This window comes from Crocodylus porosus, unplaced genomic scaffold (genome assembly GCF_001723895.1).
Source record: "Crocodylus porosus isolate Cpor-Errol unplaced genomic scaffold, CroPor_comp1, whole genome shotgun sequence".
NCBI classification, from domain to species: Eukaryota; Metazoa; Chordata; order Crocodylia; family Crocodylidae; genus Crocodylus; species Crocodylus porosus.
In genome coordinates this window covers 7,107,174-7,122,484 of record NW_017728926.1, presented here as the reverse complement: position 1 = coordinate 7,122,484, position 15,311 = coordinate 7,107,174, and the positions used below count along the sequence as shown (strand labels likewise).

Genomic DNA, 15,311 nt, shown 5'->3' with positions numbered 1-15,311 from the left:
AAATAACTTTTTAGTCAAACTGGTGGTAACTGGGTATATTTTGCCTTCTTTACTTCTCCTTCCCCACTTGCTCTGCAGCAACGCTTCTTTTACCTAAGCTAAAGATCCCTGTGAAGCCCAAAAGTACTGTGGGGTCTGCCCATCAAGAGGCTAAAAGATTGGGATGTGCTGAGTTTGAAACACATAAGGGGATTAGCTTGTACAGGCTGATTGACCCAGTTTGGCTCAGACATGCCCTAATGAACTGAATGCTGGGCCACAAGGGTGTCATCTGAACACCAAGCTGGATTCAGAGGTATTCTGTTTAACTGTGTGCTTGTGTCTGACTGTAGTTATTGTTACTCTGATGAACTGATGCTTTGCATATGAGGGTGTCAGCCTGTCCATGCTGATTAACCCGGCCAGGTCAGGCATGTCACGTTAATCTGGGTGTGTTTGTGCGTATGACTGATTTGGGGACTGGAGGAACCCAGCCCAACTGAAACTGAGTCCTGCAAGATAGCTCCATTGGGGGTGAGGTCTTGCAGAAGGGAGAGATACAGCTCTGTATAGAAACACAAGTAACACAAGCAGCACATTAATAGAATTACCAAGACCCTGGAAACATATCCCTAATAAATGAGCACACCCCAAAGTAATGGACAAATATGGTAATAATGTGTAGACATGCCCACTGGGACTGCTATGTAATTTAGAAGGGAGAAAGAGTGAAAAAGAAAGAAGGATTAAACCCAAAAATAGGTTAAAGTTAAGCTTTTCCATTAGAGACTTTCCATAGTTCTATATATATTTATTTTTATGTGCATTTAGTACTAATGAAATGGCTGATTCATCATTCTGAAGACTAAAGCTATTATTATTTATCTGAACATCAAGTGCAATAGTCCTTACACAGCCTCATCATTGTACTTGAACCATAATCTATATGATTACTTCCAAAGGTTAGTTATGATTACATAGGATAACTACCCTTACATCTCTCCCTGGTTGGTCAGCTATAGTTACATTGCTGTGTCTGTCAAAAAGAAGGCCATATAGTTTTCACTAAGATGGCTTTCATGAAATGAACACACAGAGAATTAGACCACTTCTTCAAATCTATTCACAAGAGTTACTTTGTCATCAATACAGGACAAAATTTCGATCCTTACAAATATAGTCCTGATCATACAATTTGATCGGAGAGGGCTGATACCAGGGAAGAGTACAATTGATTTCAGTGGAGCTGAAAGTTATTCCTGTACAGATACAAATGCAGATTAAGGTGAGGGTTTACACTTCAACCAATAACACCTTTACACTTTAACCATATAAGCACAGAGTGAAATCCTTAGATGAAGTATATGAAACTAGTTTCTTTGAAGTATATGGGGCATACTTGAGCCAAGAATCTGGGAAGATACTATATTTAGGTACAAGATACTCCAAGAATCAGTGCAGTTCCAGGGTTGCAAGGCTAAGAGCAGTAAAGATGACGTGTTTTAGTTTCAAAGCAGAGCAGGTGGAAACGTGATAGTTATTCAATAGATATGTGCACCAGCAAATAGCTGAGAATTACACAACAAAATTATTACTTACAATTTCTGTCTTTCAAACTCCACCAGTCGTTTATGGAGAAAAATCTCCTTGGCAACATTGCCTCCTCCTGCTAGAATAGCCTCTTTCATTTTCATCTCCTGGTTTTTTGCCTCAAGAGCTCTTGCTTTATCCCTTGCCTGCAGGGCTCGAAGGGTTTCCTACAAAGTCATGTAAATCAGTTACATATTTCATTCATACAATATAAGCTATACAATAGCATATGGTAAGGAAACCTTTACCTATGTCTGATTTTTTGGTGGATTTTCCTTGGTAGAATTTCCTTTACTCTTTTTTATATTTGAAGTTGCCTTTGGGTTTGTTTTTTAATTTTTTTTTTTATTGTACCAGATTCACCTTATAATGGTTGAGTTTAGAGGTGCACTAATACACTGGTCCAATATCGGATTGGCACTGATAAAAAGAAAATTTTCTGTATTGGAAATTGGCCTGATGTGGCCAATAATTTGTCCGATAAAGGTCCACACGTGCACAAAGCTGTAGTGCAGCACGTAGGCAGTGAGGAGCAGAGCCGGCAGTGTGGAGTGCTGCTTGCAGCTGGTAAGTCTGGTGTGGAGGAAGGGGAAGAGGAGCGGGGAGAGGGGAAGAGTGTTGGGGGGGCAGATCGAGGCGAGCATGGGTGAGCAAGGGTGTGGCCTTAGGGTTGGGGCAGGAACTGCCCACCCAGGGCTCGGGCAGGTGAGGGACAGATGCACATTCAAGATAAATAAAGATGTTGGAAGTTGACCCGACCAGTGATTCTGGCCATGTAAGTAGTGTTAATAGATAAGTAGTTACATAAGCAGATAATAAGTAGTGTTAAAAGAAGCTTCTTCAGTACTAGGACCAGATCATGTAAATGTAGCAGTGAAAACTAAAATGGTTTTTGTTAAAATCTGTCAGTCTAATCAATCAATTGCTTCAAATCAATCAATTGCTTCACTACTGATCTATGCACTAGTACTTGTACCCTATTGGAAGTGATGTTGTTTTTCAGGGAAAGCACAGCTTGCATCCTTCTCTCCATATGCTCCCGAGTTTCCAGTTCTTCTTTTGCTTTTTTCTGATATATCCTGTAGGTAGAATAAAACCTTTCAGACTGTGTCATGCTTAGCCTGGCAAATAAGTAGTGTTAATGTCACCCAACATTCCTCCTCTAACTCGCTGTGTTTACTATAATATTGGGTATGATAAAATAGAACAGTTGGAAGAGTCTTCTGAATGTAGCACCATTTGAATTACATGTTCCAAAAATGCCTTTCAGCTAGTTTGCTCAACAATTTTTTTTACACTTTGAACATGAAGAATGTATGTGCTGCATTGAGAAATTTGTCTACTCACTACAGTATGGAAAGGATGTGTGTCTTGTTTATATAACCAGTCACACAGTGACATCAAAGCTTAAACAGTTAAAGCTAGCCCACTGGGTGCATCTATACATTCATTAATGAGCCATAATTACAGTGCATTAAGTTTAGTACATGTAATGACAGCTACTAATTTAATGCGCCATAATTCCTGCTACTGAGTATTACCGTATTTTTGTGCATATAGCCCTCACCCAAACTGCATTTTTGTAAAATAGTCCATGTATTCTCCGCACCCCAAGACATGGCCACAAGCGCGGGCTCTGCTGGGCTTGTGGGCTCTGCAGGGGAGGGGAGGAATGAGGAGCTGCAAACTCTGCTCCCCACCGCTGCCACCAGCTGCACTCTGCTGAGCATGGCTGCCGGAGCTGGAGTTGGAGCCCATGGGTGGGGATGGGCTATACTGTTCTAAAGACTCTGCATGGCCTGCACCCTTGTATAGCCTGCACCAATCTGTCAAGTTTTTAAAATCGTGTATAGCCCGCAGACTACATGCACGAAAATACGGTAGTGCAGATGAATGGTTTTTTAGTGACATTAACGCACATTAGACTAAATTTACTGCCTATTAGCGTATTAACACAGGTTTAACACACCACACTAGCACACAGTACAACTAGTCTTCTGTGCATTAAGCATCTTCTGCAGAAGCATCCACTGTATCTAGAAATATACCTAACCATGGGCTCAAGTCAAGCCTGAGAAAACCCCATACTTACTAAGGTAACTGTTAAAAATGAACATAGTTGATTTAATTTTTAACTAGTGGATATTTTCCACATAATTACAATCCTATATTCTCTTCCAGCAGAGCCACTAATTTGCTAGAGATTTAGTTTTCAGCAAACCTAATCAAGTAATGCAGATAGTTAATTTTGTTTGCCTTGATTACTGTAACTTTGGGTTAAAAAGCTCAAAAAAACTAAATAGGAAAAATATACAATTACCTCAAATACCTTTCCAATGCCTAAATTTAAAAATACAGGAAAAATGATTTACAAAATATTTTGTTGAGAGTCTCTTCAGTACCAAAATACACTAATTTAATTGTACAAATATAAAAACTATTAAGAGATCTTTAATGTTGACAAGTGCCAAGGAGCTTGATTTCACTTTTCATCTAAACTACAACCCTTCCAGCAACATATAATCCCATTCTGGAACATAAGGCCAGTATAACCCGAAAAAGAAAGATGCCAGCCTCTGAATTTTCCATACTACTTCATGAAACCACTGGGATTTTCCTTAGATGCTAGTTATTCAAGTTGCTTTGTATCTTATGGGATTTGAATGGATAATAGCTCTAGGTGGTACAGCTGGAAGTTTCTAACTTCCAACAGAAAATACATCTAACAGTAAAATGTTTTCTTTTAAAGCAGGAAACTCATGTAGCTGGATAAAGGTCTCTGGGCCAGTCTGTGGGCCACATCTGGCCATGCCAGAGCCAATAGGCAGGACTAGGCTGGTAGGACAATGTGCACAGCGAGCTCCCCCTGTGCCAGCCCCCTGTGCTACAGACAGCATACTGCAGACAGTGCGCAGACTAGATCCAATGTCTGTGGCTCCAGGGTGGTCAGGATCATGGCCCAGGCTGTCTGTACACACCAGAGCCAATGTGAAGGACTGTCTGATGAGGCACCACATGCAGCGTGTACCCCATGCTGGCTACCTCTGCTGTGGGCGGCACATGCTGCACTGTCTAGCCTACACACCACAGGCAACACAAGTCCCAGAGTGGAGCCAGTGCCTGGTACAGGTGGTGCACAGGCTGGACCAAGCATTGTATGCAGTCAGCTGCCAGACAGCCCTGTATGCTGGCTCTGGCACAGCCTGATCCAGATCAATCCAAGAGCCAGTGCGTGGGGCTGGTTAAGCATGGGCACCGTATGCAGCTTGTATGCTGGACTAACCCTCTGTGCCATGAACAGCACTAGTGGTACCAAGTCTAGCCCATGCACCAGACCACCTCCACATGCCACATGCAGGGTTGGTCCAAGACTTGTGGAACATACCATGCAGCTCCACAGGCCAGATCCAGCCTGCAGGCCATATTTTTGACACCCCTGTCATAAAGACACCCCTGTACTGAACAATACATTTCAGATATTGTGCTAGGACACTGTCAAGGAGAAGCATTAGAAACCTGGCCATGGTTTTCTTCAGACACTGGACTGCTTTCTCATTATTCCTCTGAGCATCTTCAATTACTTTTTGATGTCTTTGCTCATACTCCTCCTGAGATTCCATTTCTTTTCTGTAAAAGACAGATTAAACCTGGTGGACCCAGTCCTAGACTACTGAGAGAGGACCAGCTCCCACTAAAGTTAAGGGGCTTTAAGCTGGGAGTTGCTTTTGCTTTACATTCTTTCTTTAATTCCATTTCCCAGTTTAAAGTTCTATGGTTAGCACTTAAATAAAGAACCTTCCTAAAGTTTCCCCGATACCTGAATGAAATTTCTTATTGGGCAGCAAATTGCTGGGGAAGAGAAGTAGGGTCTCAGCAATTGTGCTTACTTTTTCCCAGCCCGCTCTTTTTGTTCCATCAGCAGGACTTTAGCTTTTTCTTTTTGAATCCGTTCTTCTGTCCGTTTTTTGTACTGTCTCTCCAGGGTCTCCTCATCCTTTTCAAGTTGCTCTCGGAGACCTCCAAATTTTCCCTGCTCAATTTCAATCTGCCACATATCATACCTTTTAAACAAAGAGTTACTAGGTTTACCCCAAAAGGACCAGCATTTTATCAGGTAATTACCATATATACATTCATTAGAGGCGGTAGCTCCATAGTAAAAAATGGAAATCCAGTCATGTTTCACCCTGGTAGTTACAAAGGATGTTGTAGCTAATCATCCAGAGTGGTGCTAATGTTTAGTAATGCTTGTGATTTTTAGAGATGTCAAACTTCTTCCTCAAATTGGCTGTTAAGCAATATAAATAAAAAGAGAAGGTTTATGGGATAATATTTTAATACTTTGCTAATTCAAAGCCACCTTACTTCTAAGCTTTTTCAGTAATGGCCCTTAGAGATGAATATTCTATGTTTTGTTCAAGGTGCCTAGATAACACAGTGGTGGCATCAGAATGTGCACAAACATACATTTTAGCCTCTTTAAAGGGGAGGGGAGCTGCGGCATGTGTTATGATCTGTTACCCCTACATAGAAGCCTACAGTGATACAAGTTAGCTATATCACCTTAAGTTTGACCTTAAATGAAGTAGGGTGAAGGGTGGACTGGTTTTACTATACTTGTATTGCTACAGAATGCTTAAATTGGATAAAGGGGCATTCATTTCACTTGAAGCATGGACTCAAAAAAGGAAATTATGACATTTAGATACCCATGCTACCCTGCTGGAGAGATGTGATGCAAACTACTGAGGCTCCAGTTTTGCTTAGGAATGTATAGCAAGCCAAACAACTTCCCTGGGTAAGGATGGGGCTATGGGTATAAGTTAAGGCAGAGTGTACTTTACCTAAGGGGCAAAACGTGTTTCCAGGAATAGCCTAAGACTGAGTCCATGGGAGAACTGTGGACAGATCAGACAGTTTGGAGTCTAGTCCAAACTGGAAAAAAGCACGGGATTCTGGTCAGAATAGATCATACACACAAATGTAATATTTACATTGGGTAAAATTTTTCAAAAGCACTTTAAATTCCATTGAGTGTATCTACACAAGCAATTAATCTGACATAGTAAATTCTGGTGCAGTTTGGGCTAGAGTCAGCTGCTCCTGGACACAGTATTTATACATGCACCCGGGACTGCAGCAGTCTGACCTGGGGAGAAGCAGCCCTGGGCTGGCAGGAGGTCTGGGGGTGGTCAACCCTATCCTCTGGATGGCAGCATCAGGCAGCAGAGGGACTGGCTGGGACATGAGTGTGTTACAGTGTAAGGCTAGCTGGCAAGCAGTCCCTGCACTGTAACAAACTGGTGCCCCATCTACATGTGCATTGTGGTGGCATAAATTACTTCACCATAGGACAGTATTTGTCCCAGACAGTAGTATTATTGGGTGGAGTTAATCTACTGCGCCCTAATCTGGGTGTGTGTGTAGCTGGTGATGCTCTCCTGCAGAGCTAATTAGTCAATTCTGCAGTAAAGTGCACATGTAGATGAACCCATTGTCAAAAGAGCCTAAATCTCACAAAATGTCAAAAGAATTTAGTAACTCGAGTGCTTAACTCACTTTTGGAAATAGAACTGAAGTACCTTTGCAAAATTTATCTACCAAGTTGCAAAGAGAAAACTATTCTGAGGAAAAGTGAGAATTACCATAAGACACTTTAATACTAGTGCATGAAATGAACAATTAGAAACTGCAAGGAAACAATCTCTTTGTCTTAGGAAATTCTAGGAAGTGTTTTTACTTTGTTTTGGTATGCCACAATTCCTAACAACTTTCAAATCTCTCTGCATAGACAAATATACATATGGTCTAACAATTGTATTACAAACAATGACTTTAAAAAGCTCCTTTAATGCTTTTATGTAATTCTGTATTATGCAGTCCTATTTTCTGACTAACCATGTGGTTAAGCATGTCTATAAGCCCCTGTTCACATTCTTGTTTTGATGTCCCTTCACTGATATTTGTGGAAAAAGTGTTGTCTATCCCTTCCTGCAAACTACTGGTTTTATATTTTAACACCTGAATGAATAATTTAATATATATGAGTCACCAATTAAGAGCATGAGAAATTTATTTAGGAAAAAAATTCACAGCACCGCTAAACTGTATCCATTACTTCGCCATTATAGTCCTCTAAGAGGCATCTGAGAGATTGCAGCTAATAAAAACCTTGTTATATTAAACTGAAAAATGGCTCCAAATATGATACTAAAAGTATTAATTATTTTAAGTGACCTACATGATTGGGATGATGAAGTGGTAAGTGCTACTAATGTTGCCAGAAGCATTTATCCTCACCAGTTTTTCTAGGGGCAGATGTTACTTCCCTTTTACTGTTTTTTAATATCTAAAAAAGGACATAAATGTGCTGAGATAATGTCTTATATATTATTCAACAGAAAATACATGTCATAATAGATGAATAGTAAAGAGATGGGACAGTAATTAGAATCTTATATAGCTGTGGATTTATTGCAGTTCAGCCTTTTCCATATTTCAAAACATGACCAACCCATACATTCAGATTGGCAATTCATTTACATTAGCAAACTCTGGGCATCAGCAACCTACAGTCCATGGACTAAAGCCATTTTATCTGGTTGATATAGCTGGGGGCCTTCTGCAGTGTTTCAGCGGGGTTGGGGACAGGAGACTTTGCCTGGGCTGCAAGGAGAAGTGAGAGTGGCAGCAGATGCACGGCTCTGGTTCCGGTTTCGCCTCCAGCAGTGTCGGCCTGATTGGAAGTGGCCGGTGCCCATAGCTAAACTCATCTAAAACAGCCCCTGCTGCAAAATGTTCCTGACTCCTGGCATGGCCAATTCAACTCAGTTCACCATGGCAATTGATCTTCATTACTTTATACCAACTCAGGGTCTGGCCCAAGGTAAACTGCTTCATTTCCAAAGCAGTGAACTGCTGGTTCTGGTCAAAATTGGCTCTCAAGGAGCCTTGCTGCTGTACATGTTATGCTAATTTATTTGCAATCAACATTTGAAGAGATTCATTTGACAGGTAGCAATATACCTTTTCAATGTATGGTGCCGTGTGGCTGCCTCATTAAATGGGGATATAAATAAACCTATGAATGCCAAATGTAGGATATTTGGGGGAGTCTTTTGTGTTTTCCTACAGCTGCAAACAAATTGCCGAAGAGGTCAAAAGAATGAATGTGTATACCTGAACTAGTGCAGTTACCACCTACCTTGAAAACAGAGTTCTTTTGATCTAAGGGAGTCTTTACATGATTTATAATTCAGAGGAGGTTTAAGAAATCTCTATCTGGTCTGTACCCTATCATATTAAGCATTTGTTTCCTTCAAAAGACAGCAGAGGACCTTTCAAAATTCTTGTTCACTGTGCTGAAATGTACAGATATTCACCAAGTTTCCCATAAAGAAAACTTCACTACAGCAGCTGAAGAATGATGGCACTCAAGTTTAAATTGTGGCATCTGCAGGATGGAGAGCTTTACAGAAATAGAATACATTTCCATTAGTTAAATATGCAGATGGCTGTTGTGCAAAAGTACCATTACTAATATAATGGCAAATTATCCAAGGTCTAGTACTGAAGCTATGACATTTTACAGATATGTTTCTTTCTGCTTAGGCTGCTTTGGTTCAAAATCATGAAATGTGGGCTAATGACTAGAAAAAAAATTCTGGACATATAGACCAGTGTTTTAGAAGGCCTAATATTGAAACAAAGAACAGACTGCCTTTTAATTGATTCACAATAGTGATAACTGTCATATCATCCCTTCAAGATGAGCCTTGTGATGCATTTTCAAAATGCATACTTTCTTCCTTGGATAAATCCCACAGGTATAACAGAAAAGAGCCGCTCTGCAAACTGCTGAAATTCAGATACTGGCCCTACCTAGATGGAGCTGCTGCATGTAATTTTGTGACGGAAGCAGAAGAATAACTTGCTCCTAACCTAAACTGACTTCAAGAATTATAAAAATTCAGCACTGAAAAGAAAAACATTTTTAGAAGGAAACAAATATTTAAAAATTCTCTATGAAACTAAAACATATTAATGGTTTGTTGTAGAATTCTTGGAGAATTCTCACTTAAAGATCTTGAATGAGGGTACTGCATCTTAACTGGAAGATTTGGGGCCAAAACTTGATCCAGCTTCAGTGAACAGGAACACTGCTGTTGATTTCATGGAAGTAGAACTGTTCTTTAATGATGGGCTGCCCGGTAGTTTATGCCAAAATTTAGTCTACTTTGAAACTGCTGCAAACCTGACAAATAAAGAATTCAAGATATCTACCTGCTAAATACATTATACCATTGCCACAGGTATAGGAAACAAAACCACCAGGTTATGCCCTTTAATCTTTTTTTCCATTAGCTTGACTGTCTTTGAGGGCTTCTGTATATGGAACACTTCAAAAGTAGATAAAGCTATCTCACTTCCTGTGCATTAAGAATGTTCACACGGGGCTATAAATTCACACTTTGACTTGCTGCACACTAATTTCCCCATATAGACAAGCCCTAAATTTTTGATCACCTCAAATGTTAGTTATTACATATAGATACTTTCTCTATCTTCTAAAACTGAATCAATAAGTTGATTTAAGACTTTGGGCTAAAATGTAGAATGAAAAGAAAACTAATAAACATCAATAACTTTCACTCTTATTCTTTTAACTTACACATTTTCTTTCAGCAGCAAAGCGATTTTTGGCTCAAGGTCTTTTTCATTCTCCAGTTCAGTGCACAGACGACTGTGCACTGCCTGTAGGCGAAACATAGCTGCACTGTTACATTAAAAAGAAAAAAAAAAAAGAAATTGGGAATGAATGGTAAAACCTTGCAAGGAAAATAACAGAAACTATTAAGGTGCTTATACTTAAGACATATTTTTTAGAACACCACTGATTTATATTAAACACAGTGGTTTTCAATCTTTTTTCATTTGCGGACCCATTTGGAAATTTTAAATGGAGAAGTGGACCCCTTCAAATTGTAAGTGTTCGTATTCACATATTTTTGATTGAACATAAGTCATCTTTCGCGGACCCCTTAAACACAGTCTGCAGATCTGCAGGGGCCCATGGACCACAGGTTGAAAACCACTGCATTAATATAATGCCCCTTCATAAGTGTTCATTCTCCTCAAAAGCACACTGACTTTAAGGTACTGTATACCAGCTGACTGCTATTTAGGCCCCTGTATTCATTCAACACATTCTTTTTACTTATCATCCATTCTGTTTTGGCTATTATTTTACCTATACTACTTTATTATTCATTGATACATTTAACTTGTATGTTAGCTGCTTCAAAGTTTGATCACAATACAGTGAACCCCAGCACACAAACTATCCAATACTTTTAACTTAAACACATGGAAAAGGTATAATGAATTGCCTCTCACTCTATAAAACAGGTCTTCAGTGCATTTGTGCATTTCACAAGCACAAGACAATGAGAAAAATACAAGTACAAACCCCTTGTCATAACAGTTACCAGAGCAGCAAAGCTACAACCCACAAAGCATTTGTAGCATACTTCTAGCATCTGTGTCTTCTAGCGTCAACTGGTAATATTAAATCAACCAGCTTGACGGGACATAATATAAACAGAAATGCTGACATAAGTTAAGCTGATTTTGTTTGTATTGTAGCACATATATTTCTAAAATCTACATTGTGTTTATCCAAGGCTGTCAGTCACTATAGTACCCCATCCTTTGGGAAAGGGGTATAAATGAGACGGGCCTCCAACATATGAAATGAGTACAGTGGCTAAGGGAGTTTGCCAGGAGATGGAAGAGACAGCTCAACTTATAGAATATAGAAATAATAATACATTCTCTGGATGATTATATTTTCAGTATAGGCTTCATGTCAATGGCTCTCAAATAAACACACATGAGGGCTATGACAACAAACTTGCAAAAACACAGAGTACTGTTACCTCAATTTTTCAAATTGTTTTAAATATCAAGGTGCATCTATGAAAACTACAATACCATCTAGCATGTAATAGTCCATATGAAAGGCTTACTCAGACATGAGGCACATACAGAAGTGCAGTTCCCTGGTCTAACTCATGGCACTTTGTGTAAAGTGCCATGAGTTAGACTGATCCTTCCAACCCAACAGATGTTAGCTGTTGGGTTGAGAGTGTGGGGGGTTGAGCTCCAATTTGGAGCTGATCCAGGGACAGAAGCTGCATCTCTGCAGCCTCTTCCCCTAGCTCTGCCACCCCACCCCCATACCTCCCTTTGGTGCTGTCTCAGAACGGGAAGGGGAGAAGGCAAGGGAGGGAGGTCCATTCTGCGGTTTCCGCAGCCTGGAGTGGGGAGGGGATGGACTACAGCCCCCCACTTATTCCACCCTCCAGTGCTGGCTGGGCAACCCCCAGAACGAGCTCCCTCCACTCCCTTCCCCGCCTCCCACTCTCAAAATAGCACCAGGAGCAGAGCTGGGCTGCATCAACCCAGCCCTGCTCTAGGCATGCAGACACTAGTTAATGAAGGTGCCCCATTTGGACTGCCTTCATCTGAACCCTCATGTAACCCTTTTAAAGTGCTCTGTAGCCATGCACTTGTGTTAGGACATGGCTATAGAGTGCTTTCCAGGGCCAGATCAGGTGAAAACTACCACTTTTGTCTGCACCTCGAGGCAGCACATTGCAGTTTCCAAGAGCTTTATATCCAAAGTAAAATCTGTGAATTAGATTGTAAAACTCTATGGGCTATATTTGTCTATGGCAAACATCTAAACATTCACTGAAGAAAGCATTTGTGATATACTCTAATACAACTTACTGCTCCAGAGTAAATTGATCCCAGGTGCACCCGGGTTCGACCGTGTAACCAGGAGCAATTAACTCCAGAGCAATAAGCTACACAGTTTATGCAGGTGCAGCAAAAGGAGCCCAGGGGGAGCCAAGGATCAGTCTAACTCATGACACTTTCTGTAAAATGCCATGAGTTAGAGCAGGGAACTGCACTTCTGTATGGAGCCCAGGTGGAGAAGCCCCAGCTGGCAGGGACCCTGGCAGTCAGCCTGCCAGCCCACGATGTGCTACAGAGGGGCTGGTGGAGGCATGAGGGAGCTTCAGCGCAGGGCTAGCCAGCAGGCAGCCCCTGCACTGAAGCACCCAAATGCCTCAGCCAGCCAGGCAGCATCTACATGTGTGCTGCTGCGGAGTTGTTACAAGTACTACGGTGGCAGCCTATAAGTATATAAGAAGGGTGCACCAGGATCTGGGAGAGAAGTTGTTCACCAGTAGGGCTGTGCGAAGCTTCAGTCCCCGATTCGATTCAGCAGACATTCAGCCCGACTTGGTGGCCGAATCTCCAAATCCAAATTGAACCAGAGGACCCTTTAATCTCTCCAAATTGAATCAGAAGCCTCCGAATCGATTTGGAGAGATTTGGAAAGATTCAGAGATTTGGACATAGACACAGCTTTAAATGTTTTTTCTAGGTAGCAGGGGCTCATGAGTGCTGAGATGCTGGGAAGCATGGAGAATCCCATAAGAGTGCGGGCGGGGCCCTCCACGTGCTCGGCAGCAAACCCTGAAGTGTACCAGAAGTGGGTGGTGCCTGCGAAGATGCATCAGCATCCCTGCATTGCTCATGCGTTTTGCTCTCTTGACCTGGCTGGTTTCGGCTTGGCAGTGCAGGAAGGTAGCATACCTGGGATCATCTGCCACCTCAAAATGATTTAATAGATTTCATAGACATTAGGGCTGGAAGGGACCTCAGAAGATGGGCAGGAAGTCAGCTGGGGTCAAAGAATCCCAGCAAGATAAATATCCAAATGTCTCTTAAAGGAGTCCAGAGTAGGTGCTTGCACCACCTCTGAAGACAGTCTGTTCTAGGCCTTGGGGGCTTGGACAGTGAAGAAGTTCTTCCTTATGTCCAGCCTGAAACAGTCTTGGAGGAGTTTGTGACCACTTGACCTTGATCTTCCAAGGTCCCTTCCAGCCCAGCAATCCCACTATGAGGCAAAACACAGATTTCTTTTTCTTCAGGTAAAAAAAAAAAAAGAATAATTTCAAAGGAATGCAAGCCCAGCTTTGAAACATCTTCAAAATGTTTTGACTTGTTTCATTTCATTTAATTTTGAACATTTTGACACGTCTCCTGTTTTGTTTTGGATTCAGAATGTCGAGCGCTGATAGACTTGAAACACCACCAAAACAGAACGGCATTCAAAATTTTGCACAGCCCTAACAACTAGGTCTAATGGCCACAAACTTCTGGAAAGCCAATTTAGACTGGACGTAAGAAAAAACTTCTTTACAGTCCAAGTGTCCAGGGTCTGAAACAGACTTCCCACAGAGGTGGTGCAAGCACCTACTCTGGACTCATTCCAAAGGTATTTGGATGCATATCTTGCTGGGATCATTTGACCACAGCAGAATTCCTGCCTATGGCAGGGGGGCTGGACTCAATGATCTTGTGAGGTCCCTTCCAGCCCCTAATGTCTATGAAATCTATTAAATCTACTGTCCTGTTAAGGAGCAAATTAGTTTATTGCAGCCTAATAGGAGCACACATGTAGGCACGAAGATATTTGCTGTGCAGCTAATTAGTCAACTAAGCAGTCAACATCTTGTATAGATGTATCCCTTAGTGCTCAGGAGATTCAGTCATAGACCAGGACCCCACTGTTTCAGATGTTGTACACCCAACACAAAAGAGATAGTGCCTGCCCTGAGTATACTTTGCTGTATTGTTATAATTGTTGGCAGTTATTCTGAAAGAAAGTATGAACTTTAATTAAACCCTGAGCAAAGATGTGACTTAAAAATCATATCATCTAACCACCTCCCTATTAAAAATCAGCCTACTTAACAAGAGACCAACAATCTCTTTGAGCTGCTTTATAGGGAAACACCTTACTTTAATAACTATTTGAGGATAGTTTTTGAAGTTGGTGGAGTTGTTTTGGTGGACTATATTATATTATACAATATATTATATATAGTAGAACAAAAAAACAGGATTGTGGTGGCAAATATAATATTGCATACTACATATAATATACATATAAATATATCATATATGACATAATATATATTACATTACATAAATAAATAAATAGATATTTTATAATAGAACAAACAAGAGTGCTATAGTGACAAATGAGATCACATTTGGTCAAAGCAATTTAAATTATTATTATTTTGGTGGTAAGCATATTTACAACTAACATAACAAAACTGATATATATATGTATTAGTATAATTAGACATAATCATGGACACTAAAACCTTGGTTCCAACACCCTTCTCCCACCGCTACCCCAAACATTTACCTTTCTTGACAAGGTCTAGCCTGAATTTGATTTTTTAGCTCAGGTCACAGTGCTAGGAGTAATATAAAACTTCTACACTTTGGCTTTTATTGTTCTGAAAAGTTTTGGAAAGTTTTCATAGATTCATAGATTGTGAAGTTGGAAGGGACCTCAGAAGATCATCGGGTCCAGCCCCCTGCACCAAGCAGGAAAGACAACTGGGGGCCAGGTGAGCCCAGCAAGGTGAATGTCTAGTCTTCTCTTAAAGATTTCCAGGGTAGGCGATTGCACCACCTCTGAAGGAAGCTTATTCCATGGTTTGGACACCCTAACTGTGAAGAAGTTTTTCCTAATATTGAGCCTGAGTCGATCTTCCAGGGGTTTGTAGCCATTACTCCTGGTTTTCCCCTCGGGTGCCCTGGTGAACAGTTGCTCACCGAGCCCTTGATATACTCCCCTAGTGTAG

The 15,311-nt window shown here is 40.9% G+C and overlaps 1 protein-coding gene across 1 annotated transcript in view; it reads right to left on the bottom strand.

The window, feature by feature from the left end:
• The window catches only part of CFAP74 (cilia and flagella associated protein 74), a 100,718-nt gene that overhangs the window by 78,220 nt on the left and 7,187 nt on the right, over positions 1-15,311 (bottom strand). The window contains exons 5-9 of the mRNA XM_019541291.1: positions 10,241-10,345; positions 5,457-5,630; positions 5,086-5,196; positions 2,546-2,648; positions 1,579-1,736 (exon numbers count right to left, since the gene is read on the bottom strand). Coding sequence (XP_019396836.1) covers positions 1,579-1,736; positions 2,546-2,648; positions 5,086-5,196; positions 5,457-5,630; positions 10,241-10,345 — 651 coding nt within the window. The remainder of the gene's footprint in view (positions 1-1,578; positions 1,737-2,545; positions 2,649-5,085; positions 5,197-5,456; positions 5,631-10,240; positions 10,346-15,311) is intronic.